The sequence below is a fragment of the Microdochium trichocladiopsis genome, assembly GCF_020744255.1.
Source record: "Microdochium trichocladiopsis strain MPI-CAGE-CH-0230 chromosome Unknown B0I36scaffold_3, whole genome shotgun sequence".
NCBI classification, from domain to species: domain Eukaryota; kingdom Fungi; phylum Ascomycota; class Sordariomycetes; order Xylariales; family Microdochiaceae; genus Microdochium; species Microdochium trichocladiopsis.
The window spans coordinates 2,515,622-2,535,111 of NW_025763546.1; the positions used below are offsets into that span (position 1 = coordinate 2,515,622).

Genomic DNA, 19,490 nt, shown 5'->3' on the forward strand with positions numbered 1-19,490 from the left:
ATTCTCCTGGGCGTGTTTTGTCTCTCTTTCTCAGCTTTACCTTTTTATTTTCCTCTGCAACGCCAAGCGTTCTCAGAGCAGAGACCAAGTCCAAACAAACTTACAAGAGGACAATTGAAACGACGACCGTTTATCGAGGTGGGACGCCCGCCCCACTATTGGGCAACCTCAGCTTCAGCGGCCACTTCGTCATCGTCCTCTCCTCGCACACTATACACATTTGCTTGTCTAGCGCTCGACCGCCACGACGAAGGTCGCATTACTGATTTGACCCGTCGACTCTATGAGATACCTTCGGAAAAGTCAGGCGTGACGCTGACTATATCGAGAGCTGCCCGGACAAGTCCACCGAGAGAGTCTAATGATCTGGTTCCGCAAGTGACGTCTCCCACGACATGACATCTGAGGCGGTGCGGCCTGGTGGCATGGCTGAGTTACCAGCGGAGCCGGTGACGCCGACCAGGGGCGCGAATCGCAACCACCGTGGGAATTTCAGGAATGGGACATGGTATTGTCAGTGTTTTTATTTTCTTTCTTTCATAGATTTGTTCTATGCTGTGCGGTGACACTTGCCGGCTGCAGGTCGTTGGTCATTACCACGGGGAACCTTTTCTCTCATAACATCATGGTGACCTTCGACACAACCTCACGTGCTTTGCTTGCCGCTGCATGCATTCTTCTAGCGGCTGCAGACTTGCAAATTGTCACTGACCGTCCCAATCACAGGCGACTGCTCCCCGGCGCTGCCATGCCTGTACCTCAAAGCCGCCAACAGCAAGAACCCGGCCAACAATGGCAGGCACTTCTACAGCTGCCAGAAGGACAAGACCAAGACGAACTCGTGCGGCTTGTTCATGTGGGAGGACGAGGCAAGCTCGCGGGCGAGGAACTATCTCCTGTCGAACGGCCGGAGCGAGCTGACCCAGACTCAGCTGCCGTTCACGGCGACTCCAGCCTCGGCGGCGGTTCCTACGCGCACGACGCCAGGAACGGGAGGCGCTAGGAGTGAAAGGAGACGGCCACTCACGCAGGCTACGCTGGAGAACATGCCTATCCGTTCGAGGAGTGGTCGGCGGGCCAGGGACGCTGCTGCTGCGGCTGACGGGCTCGAGGACGGCGGTAATGCTTCTTCAGGGAGCGAGACCGCAAGCGGTGACAGCGAGAGCGGCGGATCGGCGGCTGGGCGGGGAGAAGGACAGCAGCAACGGACTCAGATGGGCGACCACGTTGATGCATCGTCATCATCATCACACACAGCCTCGTCTCGCACCCTGCGCTCGTCTGGCAGCCAGCGGCAGCAACAGCAACAAGCGTCCCAGACGGACCCTTCCCAGCAGGGCACGAAACGCAAAGCACCCGCCGGCGACGACGAGTTCAGCGACTTCTCAGACGGCGAGGTCGAGGAGCTGGCGGCCATCGAGCAGCGCTCTGGTGGGTGGAGCGGCGGCAGCACTGTCAGGACCCGCGATGTGTTTGCTACGCCGAACGTGCCTGGCGGGCGATCCATCTTCGCCTCGTTTTATCATGACGACGACGACGATAACAGTGGAAACGGCAACGGCAACGGCCTACCGACGCCAACGACGGATCGATCGGTCCGGCGTGTCCTCTTTGCTCCAAACTCGCAGCACGACAAGGACGCACAGCACGCACCGGGCAGCAACGCCCACCATCGGCTAGACACATCACCCACGGCGGCAGCAGCAGGAGCAGTAGGAGCAGCAGGAGGCAAACGCCAGCGAAACACCATAGACGGCACATACACGCCATCCACACAGCGCCGTAGCGGCGCCGCCGGCGCCGCCGCCGCTCAGACACCCTCGTCGTCGTCATCAAGGACCATGACGACGACGCCCGGCACGAGCTTCAGCAGCGACCCCGGCGAGGCCGTCAACATCACGGCAGACGTCATGGAGCTCCTGCGTGGGCAGCACGTCAGCCCGGCCGCCCTGGACGGCATCCGCGGCGTGCTCGACACGTTCGCACGCCGGACCGCCGGGTTTGAGCGCGGGCGGGACAGCAGCAGGCGCGAGATCCGGCGGCAGCAGCGCCGGATCGCCGAGCTCGAGCAGCGTGCTGCTGTCCTGGAGAACTCGCGGGATCTGGATCGTGCGGCCCGCAGGGGAGGGACGCGACGGATGGAGGAGTAGCGGTGTTGTGGTGGTTTTCTCGAGCTCGTGTTTTCCAGCATGAGATGACAGGACGAGAAAATGGTTGGTGGCCTCATGACTGACGATGATGATGATAAGACTTGGCTTATTTGTACGGCGTTTTCTTTTTCCACAATACCTATTTGCAAATCTTCTCTTGAATCTTTTCTGTCTCGCGCCACGTTCTTGCACAGATTTCCTCGTAGACATCGTTTAAATGCATTTTTTTCATTCTGTGCTTGCTCTTCACTAATCAAATGGTATCCTGCGAAGCGCCTCCCCTCCGCCCTGTTTCCTCATTGCCTGAGCCGCGGCCAGAGCACTGGGCACCTTGATCCCGCAGCAGTCGCCCCAGCTGTTGAGCTTATGTGCGTGTTTGACGCCACCATGCGCAGCGCATACGTCTCCAGAGTCGGCCTCGTCAGCATCGTCAGCACCGCCGGCGGGCTCCTCGCTCATGTCGGCTACGGCCGGTATCAGAGATCCAAAGAGGAAGTGCTGCATGACGGGCAGTTTCCGCAACACTTCAGCCACAAACATCTTGCGCATGCCACCTTCGATCTTGGTCCAGCTCTTCGCCGAGGAGATGTCGTCGAGCATAGGGCTGTGCCATCGGAGCCCCTGAACAGTCTTTGTGCTGTTGACAAAGTTGACCTGGTCAAGGTAGAGGAAGTCGTGCCCAAACTCCTCCAGGGTCAGCTCTTGGTGTATCGCAAGAGGAGTGATGAATGGATGGTGCAGGAGCTGGCTTGCTCCAAACAAGAAGGGCAGGAACTGATAGTCGTCAAGACCCCAGACTCCATGAGAGCCAGCCGGCTCGAGATAGTAAGTTGACTGAATCGCCCGCATCAGGGCCAAGTACCGGCTGAACACACGGAGAACCAAAGCCTTGAAGTCAGACTTCTGGATGATTTGCAGCTGGTAAAGGCAAAGAAGCCACATGACGAAGTTGAGCTCGTGGCCTGAGCCATAATCTATGCGCGAACGGTTGCCAAACGAGTTATTGAGATATGTCTCCACCTCGGCGATCGCCTCTGGCGAAGACAACCCGAGACTCAAATGCCAGGACGGACTCGCACTCTTAGCCTTGTCCAAGAATGTGCGGAACAGCTTGTTTCCGAATCGTGATCCTTCAGCGTCCTCAGGGGGTGTCGCGAGCACCAGCGCCTCGGCCTCGTCCAGGATCGCCACGAGGTTCTTGACGGCGGGGCTGCAGTCAGCATCCTTGAGGTCCGATGTTGGGGTGTCTGTGACAGCATCGGACAGCCCAAACACGAAGGCTAGGATTAAGTCGTAAGTAAGCGACGACAGGAACAGATCATGGTCCTTAGTAGAGAGAATCCGCCTCGAAGGGACCTGGTACGAGAGCGTTGACGCCGTTGGCGGTGGCGGCAGGGACGGCGTGGACGGGACTGGCTGGGATCCAGCAGGGACCGCTCGCTTCTTTCTAGGCTCGAGCTTGGGTAGCCTCTCCCGGAGATTTGGTAGCGATGCAGCAGGAGCTGCGGGTTGGGAGATCGAGATGGACGTCATGGTGTCTGCGGATAGAAAGGAGGGAGAGATAGAGTGAGCCTTTAGAACACACATGGAACGCACTGACATATGTCCCCGCGGATAGGCAGGCAGGTGCAGCGCAGGGTGCACGCCACGCTCACGCCATGCCCACTTCACCCATCGTCAATGGAATGGTGGGGAACAAAGTGGGTGGCGCCTAGCTCCAGCTTGCCAATTTATCGACAAGAGCTTGCATCGGCATCATTTTTTCTGGCGAAGCGCTCCCCTGCACCTGGGCAGCTCAACAACACCAAGAACGCGCCTTTCCGCAGCCTTGACCGCCCCGGCACCGAGACAGTACCTTACCTCCCAGAGCCCTCTGCCGTCGACGAAAACAATGTCGCACAGCGACCCAGAGGCGCGTCTGTCGCACCTCCCCAAGGCAGACGGATCCGCGACATTCTCGTATGCCGGCTATACAATCGTCGGAGCCGTCAACGGGCCAATCGAGGTTCAGCGACGTGATGAGCTGCCAGAAGAGGCTGCCATCGACGTCGTAGTCCGGCCAGCAGCCGGTGTTGGTGGCATGTACTTCCTTTACAGCCGTCGTGCAAGCTTGCCGTAGCTAATTGTTACAACCAGGTACCCGCGAACGCCACCTCGAATCCATCCTTGAGGCGACTCTGCGCCAGATCATTCTCGTCAACAGCTTCCCACGGACGCTCATCCAGGTCATCCTCCAGATCACCGTGGCGCCGGAGAACGAATACGTCAATGCCAAGGTCTCCCAGGCCAGTCTGGTATGTACTTACTCCAGCAGCGGCGGAGGAATAATGGGCATCTGTAGTGTTATTGAGCTGACACGGCGGCTCATTAGAATCTGCCAATGCTTCCGGCGCTTCTCCAGACTGCCGTCCTGTCACTTCTCTCAGCTGGCGTACCACTGACCGCCACCGTCACTCCGGTGTCATTCAGCATCAAACATAGCGGCTCTGAGATTGTCGTAAACCCCTCTCCGCGCCAGGTCGAAACAGCCAAGAGCTTCCATGTGTTCGCTTTCACTTCGCACGACGAATTGATACTGGCAGAAAGTGAAGGCAGTTTCACGACAAGGCAGTGGGACGACCTTTACAACCAAGCTCGTGCTTACTGCTGCCCTTCCGGCCCCTCTGGCACTGACATTGACATGGATGATGAGCGCAGCCCCGATGTCGACTTGAAGAGCTTTGTACGAAGCACCATGCAGGAAAAGATAACCGAGGACCTCCACTGGAAGACTCTTGGCTGAGGCTATTGCTTGCGAGGTCATGATCGAAACGCCAAGCAACGATGCCCCATGCAAACCCGCGAATCCCACGAGCCAGAGAAAGGTTGTTTGCTGGCTTGGAAATCGAGCCATCCAGCATGAAGAGGGTGGCGGGATCGAAGACCTGACAACAGCCTCACATTCGCCGTCTCTGAGGACAGCACTGCACAAAGGTGCACCGCTTGTTACGAAACCAGCGACACATCTAACATGGTTCGCTTCTTCAGCAACACATCAGATCGGCCAGCGACCTGGGCGCCAGGTCGTAAGCGCTAGATCAAACTCCCCGCAGCCTCAGAGTAGGATTGTGTGCAGCATAGAGAACAGGCTAAGGGATCCCTTAGCGGCTGTTGTCTGGGGTGACCGGGCCCCTGAGTATTGGCATCTGAAGCCTCAGCTCGGTGCAACATCTGGGCATATGCTAGCCGCGTCGGGCTGAAATGGACCCCTCGTCGCTTACGAGAGGGCGTTGTCATGCGCCATAAGTCAGTCATGTTACGCCGGACAATGGAAAGCAAGATGGCCACAGGACTTTGCACCCAGCAGTGTGCCCAGGGCCAAGCGCTGTGCAATTTTGTGGCGTTGTTCTCGTTGCCGGGGGATTCTCCCGTGCACGACTCAGTTTCTAGCAACGTCTGGAAATCAGTCGCCTTACCCGCAATGGAGACCGCACTTCTAACAACGACCAATGAGCTGCTTGTGAGCGTGTGAGTGAATAAACAACACAAGCGGTGCCGCCACCCTGATACCTGGCCCAAAACGGTGTATTCTCCTATCCTGTCGGGCCTGCAAAGTGGAGGAGGGACCGCTCCGCAGCGGAGGTCCCCTGCCCCCAGCGAAACTCGAAACCATCTGAAGCTGCCCTGGACGGGGCCGAGAACCCCACAGACCCGTCGCTGCCGCCGGCTCGACCAGTGTAAGGTGGCATCGAGGTTTGTGTCAAGGTAGCGCTGACAGTGCCAAACTCGGCTGAGACGACAGCAGCCCCGGTCCCGCCTGCTTCAGACTGTTAGCCTTGGCGGTCGCGATCTCAGGGGGGCCATGTAACGGCAATGATCCTCTCGAGGTTCCATCCCCGTCCCGTGAAGCTCGCCGTTGATACTGCTGTGGAGCGTGCAGTCCTCACCGCACTCGCCGTAGGACGGACCCCAGCAGTCGCTTGTAGAACCTCTACCGACACGAAGCGAGCAGGGACGGGAACGTCCCGCCCATTCACAAGCAACCCCTGCCCTGCCTCAGGAATTTCCCTATCGCTGATGGCGGATACGCGGCAGTGCTTGAGACCCCCACCGCCTCGGGACCTCAACTCTTGTCCAAAACAACTGTATCGTGGAGGATATGCAGCCATCAGGTCATGTTGACCCTTGCCCCTGTGCGGTAGCAGAAAGTCCCCTTGGTGAAGATATCGCGGGCACGTGCACCAAGCGTGGAACACCATACCTCATTGTCAGGAGAAGGCCAGGAGCTGTCAACCCTTGACAGAGCTGAATATCGCAGGGTCGCCTATTTAGCTTCGGCTGCACCTGTCGATGCTGGTCCCTCGACCTCTTCCCGGACCTTATAGACTTTTAACCTTCTTTAGATCTGCAGCGCCCTTTTTGGCCCGGCCTCGTGCAGTTTGCAGTGCGAGCAGTTCGGCAGTGGTAGAACTCTGGTAGTTCTCCATCGGTGCGGTTGATAATCTTTTCTGTCACTCACTGTCTGTCCTCCTTTCTCAGCATAGTTTTCGGTCACCGCGGTCTTGCAGCAACACAGCGCCATCTTTCTTCTTCGTCTTCTCTGTCTGGGAAAGCCGCCTCAACGACGCACGCCTGTCTTGCACACGTTTCTTCTTCTTGTGCGCCAGTGTCTCTCGGCCTCGAAGAACAGCCCGGCCCGCCGTTTGGTTCATAGTGCCGATCTAGCGCCCGACCTTAATTGTCGTTGCAACCCCATTTGACGAAGCTGGTTCTTGGTCTGCCTCGATACTTTTGTCGGCCCCGAAACCGACGACGTCACACGGCATCTCTGTGTGCGCTAGCAAGAAGACACCTCAAGGTGGTAGGTTCAACCCGAGACATCCATTCCCTCTCCCGGTCACGCTCTTTCGGACATAGCCATCTCCTCGCCGGCACCGTCACATCTGTGACTGGCCGGGGCTTACCTCGCATGTGCCCACGTGCATGCAGGGCTGCTGTGGAAAGTTCCAAGGCCATGGTGAGGGGAAATGCGGCAATGGCCAATCCGAGGCTGCATGGTACTGTCTGCATGCAGGGCTTGGGGATCGTGCATCCTCGTTGCGCACATGACGAGGCGCATCACGGAGCCACGACGAGTGTGGTCTTGAGCCAGAGACGAGAGAGAAAGGGCGGACGGGCGGCCGAGGGATCTTTGGCGGGACATTGGGGAAAGTGGCACAAGCTGACTCGACATGGGCGTGTTGCATAGCATTCCTTTGTCTCGGATAATCCCCCTGCGCTGTGGATAATAATAAGCTCGACAAGATGGCGGGATTAGCGGCCTTGAACTCCCCTTCGGGCATACACCCGGGTCTCACCCAAAACCCCGTGGCTAGCGGGGGTGCCGCTGCACCCGCTGGCGCCCCTTCGGACTCCGACACCAGCACGCCTGCTCCTGCTCAAGTACAAGACGGCCACCTCTCGCCGGCCGATGCGTCGACGAGGGTCGTCACGCACAGCATCCTCCGCGGTGCCGCACTTGACGACGCGGCCCATGCCGGCCTCCGCTCCGCGCCTCTTCCCACCAACAAGCTCGCTCACGATGAGTCTTCGGCCGTCGACCTAGCTGCCCCAGCCGTCGACCTAGCTGCCCCAGCCGACTCCCGGCTCTCTGCTCCGTCCCACCCTCGCGGCCACCGCAAGACTGCCTCCTCGGTCGACCAAGTCCCGCGCCAGACCTTGATGAAAGCGCTTGCCTCGGTCGCCCGCAAACACAAGCCAGAGTCCCTTTCACTTCCAGCCATGCTCAACGGCGACGCCTCCGCGGCCGCCCAGCGCCCGGCGTCCTCGTCCTCCCAGAGACTGTCCGACGCCCTGGCCGAGCTCGCCGCAAACAGAAACTCGCCTCTGACTGCCATCCCTGCTCTGCAGTCGCCCTGCTTCTACCACACCCGTTTCGATGATAATGTCAACATTGACAAGGTCCTCGAGGAAATCAAGAACGATGACTACATGTCGCATTCCCGCCTGGTCCAGACTGCGACCGGCGTGCGGGAGGTCTCCAAGCAGCTCCAGCGCCGCCCGATCCGGCGCGCAGTCCGCAACGTCATGATCGTCACAAAGGCCAGGGACAACGAACTTGTCTATCTCACCAGAGAACTCACCTCCTGGCTGATCAGAACTCCAAGATATGGTTCAAAGGTCGGAGTCAACGTCTACGTTGATGCTAAGCTGCGCAACTCAAAACGCTTTGGCGCAGCAAGCATCGTTGACGAAGATCCCCGTTTCGAGTCGATGCTGCGGTATTGGTCCCCCGATCTCTGCTGGAGCCACCCAGAGAAGTTCGACCTCGTGTTGACTCTGGGCGGCGATGGCACTGTTCTCTTCACTTCTTGGCTGTTCCAGCGCATCGTCCCACCTGTCCTGTCCTTCAGCCTGGGCAGTCTCGGGTTCTTGACCACTTTCGAGTATGAGAAGTACAAGCAGCACCTGAACAAGATCATGGGCGATGAAGGTATGCGGGTCAACCTTCGCATGCGCTTCACGTGTACCGTGTTCCGGGATGGCGAGGAAGGAGAGCAGTTCGAGGTTCTCAACGAGCTCCTCATTGACCGTGGGCCGTCGCCCTATGTGTCCAATCTGGAGCTCTACGGCGACAACGAGCTTCTGACCGTCGTTCAGGCGGATGGATGCATCTTCTCCACGCCCACCGGTTCTACCGCGTATTCCCTGTCCGCCGGAGGCTCGCTGGTGCACCCTGACCTTCCCGCCATTCTCCTGACCCCTATCTGTCCTCATACGCTGTCGTTCAGACCTATGGTCTTGAGCGATACCATGCTTCTGCGGGTGGCGGTGCCGCGCAATTCCCGCGCCACCGCTTACTGCGCGTTTGACGGCAAGGGACGCGTGGAACTGAAGCACGGCGACTACGTGACCATTAGCGCCTCGCAGTACCCCTTCCCGACGGTCATGAAGACGGGCAATGAGTGGTTTGACAGCGTGTCGCGCACATTGCAGTGGAACACGAGAGCTGCCACCCAGAAGGGTTTTGAGAGCGGCACCAGCACGCACGCCTCGTCTTCGGACAATGGCAAGGATGCTGATGACAACAACGATGAGCCCGAGTGGGACATTGACACCGACTCGGCCTGCTACGCCAGCGAAGACGGCGGCAGCATCAGCGCAAGCCCGCTCAGGAGACAAATGAGTCTGCTGGGCTTTTAGATGTGCTTGCACAACCATTATAGAAGGACCGCACAACTATAGACGGAAGAGAACCAAGAAACGAACCGCCGCGTAGAAAACGTGGTTGACGACAACCTGCACGGTCAGCTGCTAGCTGATCCGGACATGCACAGTTTTTCATCATTTCCTCTTTACATATAAACACATATATACCCCCACATTGGTATAACAGCGAATTTCAGGGACAAGTCCTGAGTGAGCTTTTCGAAATACAAGTCTATCATTCAAAAACACACAATGCTGGCTGTTTCAAGAAGCGAAGAGGTGATTTGCTTGCATCGTGACAAAGTATGTTGTATGGGTCTGCCATCTGGTGTAAAAAGCGCACGGAGCAGGGACGTGATAAGAACGCACATGCCGGATAGGACGCCACGGAAGCATTGCTTGAGCTCGACATGGAAAATGAAGATCCGCCGGAAATGGTGTTCATTCCGTGATCCCCAGGTCCATCTGTTCACGCGTGCGCGTCTTGTCGGAGCCACATCCACAACGGCTTGCTTTTTTCTTCTTGTTGATGGTGCACCACATTTCGAGGCTATGCGAGGCGCCCCGAGGGGTTGCATACGAGGATGCCTGCGTCGATCTAATTTCCTTTTCTACTGCTGAACATGGGTGTCACGTCCTTTGGAGGGGGAGCGTGTTGTACCTGCATCGCCCTGCACGCGACTGCGGGGAAGCCGAATAAAGGCCTGTACAGTATGGTCTTCGATGTACTAGGGTCAAGGCCGGCCACGGTTCCTTTCCTCTCAGCATCGATGATGGTCGAATGAATGAATGACTGAATATCTTGTGCGTCTTGAATTGATAACCACACTTGAGCCATGACCGATCCTGAATCAGAGACCTAAGCACATATCTTCTCCTGAGAGTCTATGTCTTGAAATCATACGTCTGTGTCCTCATACGGACATGTTGCGCTGCGGCGCGTTCAGACTGAAGCGACAAGACAGCATCATCCTCATCTGCCGCTCGATGGATGAGTGAGCACGCGTCATCGTTTCAGGGTAGAAGGTGTTGTGCATCTTCGCGCGTGTCAGAAAGACATGTGGTAATTAGGACGGCGCAAGCACCGACGCTAAGGAGTGTGTGCTTTTGTTTTTTTGTCGGTCTTCCTGTTCTGACCGCGGGGGCAAGGCACCACTGTCCAGAACAGATGCTGCGATGCCATTTGCTCCAAAGGGACACCAGGGCAATTCCCGGGGAGCAGATTGGGCCGAACTACAGGGAGGGGTACTGCTTCTTCTTTATTTAAAGTTGGTCGCAGTGCTACATTGTGGGCGAGCACGCACCAATGCGGCCTTGTTGTGCTTCAGGCGCAAAGGTGCAGTTGACGAGGCCTCGTCATTACACGGCTGCACGGCCATGTCTCGGCGCGTCAAAGGTCTCCAGAAAGTGCTGCATGTATCAAGATGTATTATGCGCCTTGACGGCAAGACAACAACAAATGCTCGAAGTCAATGGTGCGGGTTCTGATTTGAATTAGATTGATTGTGGATGTCCGAGTCCGCCCTGGAGAGGCGGGAGAGCGGACGGCCGTTACTTGAGGAACTGGGAATAAACAACTTTCCTATTTGGGCGGGCAGAGTGTTATGCCATTGGCCGACGCGCCTTGGGAGGCTGCAAGTCACTGTACCTTGGGCAGCGCCCCAGAGAAAGAGGTTGGGCGTGGGGCGGGGCCCGGACGCCCTCTGGAGGCTGGGCAGGCTGCGTCGCGTGGGCTTCGGGCGCTGCACGTCGAGAGATTACAGTGCTCAAGTGCCGGCAGGAACCAGGGCCACAGCGCTGTGACGCGCTGTGAGCCGGGCGGTCGGAGGATGCCAGGCTGGTGCTCAGGTGCAAAGTGGACGCAGACGCGCTTGTGGGGCATTGCTTACCAGCAGCGGTACGTACTGGCCAGGAACCGCGCCTGTGGACCCCAGACCCCAGAAGGCACGACACGCTTTACAACAAACCCACCCCGGTCCCCCATTTCTATCAAAGCCAATGCCACCACCACCACCACCACTTCCTGCCCGCTTCTTTTCCAGACTCTCGCTCTCGTCATTGCAAATCACGCCACTCTCTTCCTCCTCATCCTCTTCACTATACACGCCCGAGCGCTTGCTTCACGTCGGCCTCGTGGGGAGAAGTACGCTTCGACCGCGACAAGTATCAACACCGCCCCATACGCGCTGCATCTGATACACTTTGCCCTTGTTGTGGCTCCTGACAGCTAGCTGTTGTGCTCCACCGCGTCTGGTCTCGCCGCTGGCACCACTGCTCGTTCGCCACCCACCGTCCGACTCGCCATCGAGCCAGTGATTATGCACCGAGCTCGACAGTAGTGCTTTCAGTCGACAGATAGCCGTTGGAACAGTTCTGCAATCCGAAGGACAACAGCCCCGCAACAATCGCGAGCCTCACTATGGCGGACTCTACACTCCCCACAAGCAACGAAAGAGCGCTCTCGAGCAGCCCTTCGAGCATCAGCCCAGATTCCTCTGCTCTGTCTCTGCAATCTTCCTTTAGGCTAGAGTCTGGTTTTCCGGGTCATGGCTCAGACAGCGAAAAGCACCCCAAGGGAAAGCGGAAGAGGACGACGTAAGCAAAGCTCCGCAGGTCACCCCCAATTCCTTGGATCGCCAATGTACTGACCTCTCCTGGATACATCCAGATCGCATGACAAGACGATCCTCGAGACATCCTACCTCGCGAACCCTAAACCCGACAAGGCTGCACGCCTGGAGATTGTGCGGCAGGTCTCGCTGAACGAGAAAGAAGTACAGGTATGTCAAGGATAGTGCTGGACATGTGACAGTCAAGCAGTGTGCAAGTGCGCAACCATGAGTCTTGACTAACAATGTTACTTCCAAATAGATCTGGTTCCAAAACAGGCGCCAAAATGATCGCCGGAAGTCTCGGCCGTTGTCGGCAGAGGAGATTGCGGCTCTGCGGTACGGCGGTGCCGTCCAGATCTTGTCGGCAGACTCGTCTTTTGCAGTCAGCGATATTGCCGATCAGCCCTCGGCATCTTCATTCGATCTGCGCCAAAGCTCGACATCCCCACAACAGCAACCCATCAGCGCGGAGGTCGGAACCCCGCCATCCTCCTCCTCTCCAAGACCAGCCGAGCCAGTCTGCACTCCCGCCCCAGAGTCAACCGTGAAGGCGGCAGCTCAGCCGTTCGATCTGAACTCTCTCCCGTCCTCATCTCAGAAGTCCGAGCCGGAGCGGGTACCTGAAACCCAGTCTCAGTCCTTCTCAACGTCAGTAGGGTATCTGTCGAATCGCTGGAACATGAGCAATTCGTTCTCCACGCCGTCGGCGGCCGCCCACCGTGATGATGATGAGCATCGGTAAGTTACTTTGATCTATGTCTCCACGACCATACCGACTAATAATGAGACAAGGTTTGAATCAATGCCTTCTTCAGCAGAGTCGACGCACCGTCTCTCCACCTCTTCACTTTTTGCCAGCCAGACTTCTTCACAATTTCGCTTGTCACTATCGTTGGAAGGCAAGGCAGAGCTTGTTTCGTCCCAACCCTCCCCGCCGCGGCCCTCCATCTCGCCGATGCCACAAGATACAACGCCCTTGCCACCAGTCCGCTTAAATCGGACTTTGCAGAGAAGCCGGAGCTCACCTCTGGGTGTAACTCTCCCTCCAATTTCAACACTCACAGCCCACCTTCCGCCGCAGCTCAGTCGAGGCCGGTCCCGGGACGTACACGCCTGGGAGTCGTGCTGTGACGCAGACAGCCGTGACGAGCTCACTAAATTAGCCGAGAGCGAGTCCTCAGGCTCGGCTGTTGCCGCTATCAGCCTTCTCCGATCTAGCAGCAGCTCGGCAAGCCTGAGCAGCTTGGTACAAAATTCAAGCGCACCTTTGTCAAGCAGCCCTGGCAACGGCGTTCTTCAGGCAAACTCCAACAAGCGAAATGCGCCACCGAGCAACAGGACCCATGGCCGCACTGGCTCTGGGCATAAGAAACCCAAGATCAGCCGAACGACCAGCAGTGTTGCTATGATGCAGACCTCGGCCTTGCAGCACCCCGACAAGGAGAACGACGGGCTGACACAAGAGGAACTTGAGCCGGAGAAGAAGGCTGCCGGCAAGGGAAGCCTCTCCGTGATCTTGAGTCCGTCAGCTGATAGCGACAAGGAGAACTGGAGCCCGGATGAGGAGGGCAACCCAGCACACAGGAGAAGAGCCTTGCCAGAACTGTCGGCGGCCCCGAAGCTTCCCCCGGTTTTGGCAAGCAAAAACATCCGACGAGCTGGGCGTGTTCTGGGCGAGCACCACTCTTTACTGAACAAGAGAGCGAACACAGCGCCAATGCTAGGCAAGGGTGCCAACGGGAGCGGGAACCGCGACAAGGTCGACATATTCGATGACAGCACAGCTGCCGGCGAGGAGGAAGAGCAAGAAAATGCGGACAAGGAAGCTGCTGGCCCGCCGAAGAAGCGAAACGAGGTGGAACGTTTCATGCGTGGATCAGTCAGCCCGAGCAAGAAGGGCGACTTTGATTGTATAGCAGGCCTCTTGTCTTTAAGTCAAGGGGCCTGGCGGTGATGATGTACTGTTTCTGATGATAGCAGCGGTCTAGCAGAGATCTTTGTGTTCTAATATGCCCACGAATAACGACAAAAACTGGCATTTCATGATTTGACCTGAACTGACAAGTCTTTTGTGCAGGCGAGTGAAGAGTTGGAAAATCTCCGGCCCAAACATTGACAAAGCAGGACTATTGTAATTGACCGCGGCATCGTGAGCTATGCGCTGGAATTCTCGGGCCCGAATCCATCGGGTCTCTACGACGGGAACTAGTAGCAGGCGGCACAGGATCAGGCCTTATTTTCATTGTTCCTGCGACCTATATACTGAGGAGGACGCCTAGACTGTTGTTGCCTCCCCCGACGCGGTTCCAAATGGCCTCTCCCTCTGTGTGCTTAGAAACACCCATCCGCTCAGTCGAGCTGCTGCTGCTGCTGCTGGCGGCGGCGGCGGCCTACTACAAACCCGCGAGCACGCTCTGCACGCCCACGCTCCGCGCATCGTCGCGGTTCTGGATAAACGTCTTGAAGTCGGCCTTGGACAACTTCCTTCCCCCTCCGCCTCCTCCCGCGCCACCACCGCCGCCGCCGCCCCCAGCACCAGCACCTCCTCCGGCCCCGCCCGAGCCCAGGTTCCGCGACCGCTCGCGGAGGGCGTCCGGGCCGATGATGAAGAGGTACCCGATCTCGGTGAGCAGCTCGACGGCCATCTCGACCTCCTTGGTCAGGGGCCACACCTTGAGCGTGGCGACGTACTTTGCAATGTCCTTTGTGACCATGAGGCCGCCGGTGGGGTTGACCTTGAACTTTTTAAAGTGCTCGAAGACGAGGCGCTGCACGGCGAGGGCGAGCTCGCTGGCAAAGACCTCGAGGTTCTGCCCGTCGACCGTCTGCTCGACGAGCGACGTCGCGCGCGCCAGGAAGTCGCAGATGGACTTGCACGTGCCCGTCTCGAGGGACTCGATGCCCACGAGGTCGTCGCGGGGCAGGAAGTCGCCCTTTTTCTGCTGAGCGAGCGACTTGGCGACCCAGTTGACAATGACGTCGATGGTGCTCTTGACCACGCCGCTGGCCTTCTTCTCGATCGCATCGATGCCCATCTTGCTCTGTGCCTCCATGCTCCGGCGCACAGTGGTGTTGGGCTCAGCCAGGCGGATCAGGACCGCCGTGATGAAGCGCTCCATGATGCTCGTGATGGTGATGGCCGGGCGCATGTTTTGTACGTACGTGAGGTCCGGCGTCGTCTTTGTGTTTTCCTGCGAGGTGGCCTTCTCGAGCGCCGCGTCGAGGGCTGTTTCTACATACGTGTGGCCCATGCTCGTTATGAGCAGGTTGAGCAGGATGTTGACGTCCTTGGGTGTCTCGCTCTGGCTGCCCAGCTCCAACGTGCGCCGCACGCCCTCGGCCAACCAGGTCAGCATCCTCTTCGCGTTGGCGATGCTGACCACTCCGTCAGACTCGGACACCTCAATCTCGTTCTTGTTCTTGTCCGAGTCTCGCACACCAGCGACCCTCAACATCATGGCTTTTTGCGTTGGTGTGAGATCGGTCGAGTCTATGCGCTCGAGGTAGGCGTCCTTGGCAGAGGCAATCAGCTGGTTTCCCTGCTGCGCCAGAGAGGCCATGAAACCCGACGGCGCCTTCTTCCTACGCGAGTGATATATATTGTACTTGAACAGCAAGGAATTGTACAACTCTTCCAAGCTCTTCTTCTCTCGGTCAATGTACGAGTTGCCCATCATGTAGGGGACAAATAGCTCCTCGAGCTGTTGGTCCAAGGACTGCGCGATCTGCGCGGAGCAAGCTTCAGGGTGCTCCGTCAGGCCGTGGCTCTTCAGGTCTTCCACCAAAGTGCCGATGTAGCTCCTCGAAGCATGGAGGGACCGTAGGAACGCCAATGATGATATGCTGTCGGCTTTCTCGAGAACCATCTCCAGCCGCTGTTGTATCGACTGCTGAAAGACTCTCTGGATGAATTTGATGAGGACAGTCTCGTAGTAAGGAAATGCCCTCCGGATGATGAAGGACTCTTCCTGCATGACGATGCGCACTTCGTCGACAAGTGACTGCAGACTCGGCTCGACTCCCGGCGGTACTGCATCAGGGTCGGCCAGTTGCTCCCACACTTCTCCGTCCGTCGTGACCTCATCTGCGATGAGCTGGTCCCTATCGATGAAGAACTGATGCTGGTTCACAAACACCGCAATGACGCTTGCGCCACCGTTGAAGTCGTGAAGGACCTTGGCGCACTCCATCATATCTTCAAAGTTTTGCTTCCGGTAGCTGTTGTTGAACTGCTTGAGCAGGTCCTGCTCCAGCGTCTCGCAGAACTTCTCAAGGATCTCTCTGGTGTTGTGCGCCCTGCCGCCCGCCGGGGAATTCCCATTTGTTGAAGCATTCCGGCCGAGGCCATTCGTCTGAGCCCAAGAAGCAGGGTCCAGCCTCTGGCTTATGCGCATCAGCTGCTGGGCGATGACGGCGCAGCGTACCTTGTTCTCGGCACCACCTTGCCTCTGGATGTCCTGGAGTGACGAGAGCTCGCCCGTTTCGCTGACCTGGAGCCAGCACTGGATGAGGAAGTTGGCGTCTAGGGCTCGCCGTCGTTTCCGGTCGAGCTCCTCGAGGCGCTCGCCAATCTGTAGAGCAACATTGCCGTCCGAGCTGGATATCCTGCCTCGTGAAGACGCAGATCCCTGCGGGTTGTTGAGCTGGACATCGAGGTCTTCGAACTGCTGGATGGACTGTTCGAGCTTGCGCCCGAGCGTGTCGAGCGTCTGCTGGTGCTGCGCCTCTGCGCGGCGCACCTGGGACAACAGCTCCGACTCCTTCTCCTGCAGTTCCTCGGACAGGTTCCCTAGGCCTTGCAAGGCATTCTCAAAGGACCGGATGAGGGGCTTCGGGTCGAATGCGCTTGGTGCGGGGCCGGAGCGGCGGTTCGTGGGGGATATTGTCTCTGCGAGGCTGTCGACAAAGTCGCGGACGATGAAGTCCTTGCTGGAAAAGTCCTCGAGGGTGAAGCTGGGACCCTTTGGGTAGAGCGCCCGGGACCCGGAAGCTGGGCGATCCATTGGCGATCAGGGCAGCATGAGGCGCAGCGTCGACATGCGAAGACGTGGGCTGATGCGCCGAGGCCGATGTCGACAATCGATGGTGGTGGAGAGGGGCTGGCAGGCGGTTGAGACAGCAGTGGCCCTTCGAGGGGGTTGGTACTCGGGCGTCGTCGATGCAGTCGTTGGCGGGATGGTGGTCGTGCAGCAGGCTCAAAGGACGTCGTTTGCTGGCGAGGGAATGCCCGTCATGGCAAGGCAGAGGGACGGGACCAAGTACATCGCGGCCCGAGGGCTTGTGGTTGTGATGTTTGGCGACACCACCCGTGGACACCCCCTTGTTCCACAGGAGCTCTAGACTGGCCGCCCGCCCTTGGGGTGTTGCCGCTGTCCGGGGTGCTCAAGTGTGAGGAAACCTCCCGGGTAGGGTTCACTGTACTGTAGGTGTGTCTGGTATGGGCTTTTGACAAACACTACTGCACGCGCCAACTATTGCATTGTCAACGTAATTAAGGTACCTACTACATGCCTAGAACAAAGTACACACTAACGTAGGGTAGCTTAAAGTACGTCCGTCGGCACATAAAAGCAGGTAACTGCCAACGTTCACGAGGTTTGCTGCCTAGAAATGACCTTGGCGAGAGCCTCGTAATTGGCTCTGTGGGTGCTACGTAATGTGTGGCGCATTGTTTGCAAGCTCGCAGATCAACAGCCGTGTTTCCAGGTTAATTAGCGTGCAGGGCTGACGTTGTGCGAGGGAATCTCGCAGGCCAACCACTCACCCGCGCGGATCGTGCGTGCTGCGCCCAAATGCCATGCGGCGGGCCAGTCGACATCCCCAACGACTTTAAGGCGGCACTGTCTGCCAGACAGACTGGACCGACCTCTTGGCCCGGGCCTACGGCACTTCCACTCTTGTTATATCTCGACTCGTACGGCCTGCCTGCCTGTCTTGCTGCTCACCACCACACTCGCTCCCCTCGACACGCTGCCCGCAAACCCGCCCACTTACAGTACTTCCCTTTGCCGGCCCAGCCAGTGCGAGCCGGCAGACACGGCCGCGTCCCTTGTCAGCCCAGCACAAACCCTGCACCCCTCGCATGTGAAGTGCCACGAGCTTCCAGCACCGACCGACTCCTGCCACTTTGACTATAGCACGCCCGTTCGCTCCCGTCCGTGACGGCATCTGCCCGGCGGCCTTTGACAGCACTGACTGTCCTCCTCCGCAACCCAATTGCCTCGCACCGAGAGCTTCAACCTTTCTCCACCGCCGAGTGGGCTCTCTGTCCTTTACACCACACACCACACACCGCCCGGGCCGCTGCTTGTAGTCAACGATATCGGCTCTTTGGTACGGCGAACATGTCCTTCAAATCCAAAAAGACGGGCACCGTCTACCGCGATGACGACAAGCTCGCCCCCAAGGCGAACGCCAGCCTCATCAACATGAACGACCCTATAATAAAGGTACCCCCAACCCAGCCATCGCTCAATTCCGGCAGAGCTCCCGAAAGGACTAACCATGAGCAATTCACGCCAGCGTAACCAACGACTCATTCCCTTTGCCGAGCGCGCCAAGCAGGAGGAGCTCGAATCGCACTTTGGCCTCCGTCGCTTCTTCAAGAACCAGGTCTACGTCGTCCTCTACGTCCTCGTCCACGCCGTCTTCTCCGTCTACATCCGCTTTCGCATCGCGTACAACGCCGTCTCTGGCCAGCTCGCCTCCATCCTCCGCCACCATCACAACGACCCGGCCTACATCCGCAACGATGTCAGCACGCTCAAGCGCATGCCCCAGCATGTCAGCATCATCCTCACCCTCGAAGGGGGCGGCAGGAAAGGCGACGCTGTCGAGAAGCTCATTGACGAGGTTTCCGAAGTCGCTGCCTGGTGCGCCGCTGCGGGTATTATGAACCTCTCTGTGTACGAGAAGACAGGTACGCGCATGCACTTTTTGCTCAAGTTTTCAGGAGATTGGCCATGACTCTTTGACTCATGTATTTTGTTAACACACGCGCGCCACACAGGCATCCTCAAGCAATACATGCCGCAAGTCCACAACATCGTCTCCCAAAAGCTCCGCAGATGGTTCGGCAAACACTCCGGCCCCTCCTTGACCGTCTTTGCGCGCGGCGCCGAGCCCATTTACGGCCGCAACCAGGACCCGATCATGGGCCTGATGCTCTTGTCAGCCGAGGACGGCCGCGAGGCCATTGTCGACCTGACACGCGTGCTTGCCGACATGGCGCAAAAGGACAAGCTGTCTACCGCCGACATTACCGCCGATGTCATTGACAACGAGCTTAGCGAGGCCGTCATGGCCGAGCCCGACCTGCTCATCTCTTTCGAGCCTTATATTGACCTCCAGGGTTACCCTCCTTGGCAGATCCGCCTTACGGAGATTTACTACGCACCGGACAACCACGGCGTGGGGTACCAGGTCTTCCTGCAGGGCCTCCGCAAGTACGGGGAGGCGACGTTCAAGTTGGGAAAGTAGTTTAGGCTCCTCCCGGCCCTTTCCAGTGGCCTTGCATGCGCAGAGTTGGTATAGAGAGGTG

The 19,490-nt window shown here is 58.0% G+C and overlaps 7 protein-coding genes across 7 annotated transcripts; 5 read left to right on the forward strand and 2 right to left on the reverse strand.

Moving 5' to 3' along the window:
- Window positions 1–14: 14 nt before the first annotated feature.
- On the forward strand, window positions 15–2,364 carry B0I36DRAFT_318154 (uncharacterized protein). Its single transcript, XM_046153252.1, has 2 exons — window positions 15–513; window positions 727–2,364. The coding sequence occupies exons 1-2, from the start codon at window positions 396–398 to the stop codon at window positions 2,148–2,150; spliced, it is 1,542 nt and encodes a 513-aa protein (XP_046015441.1). The 5' UTR covers window positions 15–395; the 3' UTR covers window positions 2,151–2,364.
- Window positions 2,365–2,399: 35 nt separating this feature from the next.
- On the reverse strand, window positions 2,400–3,683 carry B0I36DRAFT_240079 (uncharacterized protein; the record flags this gene model as incomplete). The annotated part of the gene is made up of 1 exon (XM_046149732.1): window positions 2,400–3,683. One exon carries the CDS (start codon window positions 3,681–3,683, stop codon window positions 2,400–2,402), a length of 1,284 nt encoding a protein of 427 aa, XP_046015442.1.
- Window positions 3,684–4,041: 358 nt separating this feature from the next.
- Window positions 4,042–4,932, forward strand: B0I36DRAFT_360735 (uncharacterized protein; the record flags this gene model as incomplete). The annotated part of the gene is made up of 3 exons (XM_046158367.1): window positions 4,042–4,225; window positions 4,287–4,444; window positions 4,522–4,932. The coding sequence occupies 3 exons, from the start codon at window positions 4,042–4,044 to the stop codon at window positions 4,930–4,932; spliced, it is 753 nt and encodes a 250-aa protein (XP_046015443.1).
- A 2,852-nt stretch (window positions 4,933–7,784) lies between these two features.
- On the forward strand, window positions 7,785–9,332 carry B0I36DRAFT_217011 (ATP-NAD kinase-like domain-containing protein; the record flags this gene model as incomplete). Its single annotated transcript, XM_046148980.1, has 1 exon — window positions 7,785–9,332. A coding segment is annotated over one exon (1,548 nt), but the record flags the coding sequence as incomplete, so codon positions are not given.
- A 2,025-nt stretch (window positions 9,333–11,357) lies between these two features.
- B0I36DRAFT_318161 (uncharacterized protein) lies at window positions 11,358–13,993 on the forward strand. The gene is made up of 4 exons (XM_046153253.1): window positions 11,358–11,933; window positions 12,007–12,118; window positions 12,210–12,688; window positions 12,743–13,993. Exons 1-4 carry the CDS (start codon window positions 11,758–11,760, stop codon window positions 13,902–13,904), a joined length of 1,929 nt encoding a protein of 642 aa, XP_046015445.1. The 5' UTR covers window positions 11,358–11,757; the 3' UTR covers window positions 13,905–13,993.
- B0I36DRAFT_318163 (exocyst complex component protein) lies at window positions 13,983–17,397 on the reverse strand. Its single transcript, XM_046153254.1, has one exon. It carries the CDS (start codon window positions 16,951–16,953, stop codon window positions 14,344–14,346), a length of 2,610 nt encoding a protein of 869 aa, XP_046015446.1. The 5' UTR covers window positions 16,954–17,397; the 3' UTR covers window positions 13,983–14,343.
- An 897-nt stretch (window positions 17,398–18,294) lies between these two features.
- B0I36DRAFT_360739 (Decaprenyl diphosphate synthase-like protein) lies at window positions 18,295–19,429 on the forward strand (the record flags this gene model as incomplete). The annotated part of the gene is made up of 3 exons (XM_046158368.1): window positions 18,295–18,399; window positions 18,473–18,869; window positions 18,960–19,429. 3 exons carry the CDS (start codon window positions 18,295–18,297, stop codon window positions 19,427–19,429), a joined length of 972 nt encoding a protein of 323 aa, XP_046015447.1.
- Between the last annotated feature and the right edge of the window lie 61 nt (window positions 19,430–19,490).

Coding starts and splice junctions, on each gene's coding strand:
- B0I36DRAFT_318154 (XM_046153252.1), top strand. CDS start 396: ATGACATCTGAGGCGGTGCGGCCTGGTGGCATGGCTGAGTTACCAGCG. Junction 514..726: donor CAGGAATGGGACATGGTATT/GTCAGTGTTTTT, acceptor TCCCAATCACAG/GCGACTGCTCCCCGGCGCTG.
- B0I36DRAFT_318161 (XM_046153253.1), top strand. CDS start 11,758: ATGGCGGACTCTACACTCCCCACAAGCAACGAAAGAGCGCTCTCGAGC. Junction 11,934..12,006: donor GGAAAGCGGAAGAGGACGAC/GTAAGCAAAGCT, acceptor GGATACATCCAG/ATCGCATGACAAGACGATCC. Junction 12,119..12,209: donor TGAACGAGAAAGAAGTACAG/GTATGTCAAGGA, acceptor ACTTCCAAATAG/ATCTGGTTCCAAAACAGGCG.
- B0I36DRAFT_318163 (XM_046153254.1), bottom strand. CDS start 16,953: ATGGATCGCCCAGCTTCCGGGTCCCGGGCGCTCTACCCAAAGGGTCCC.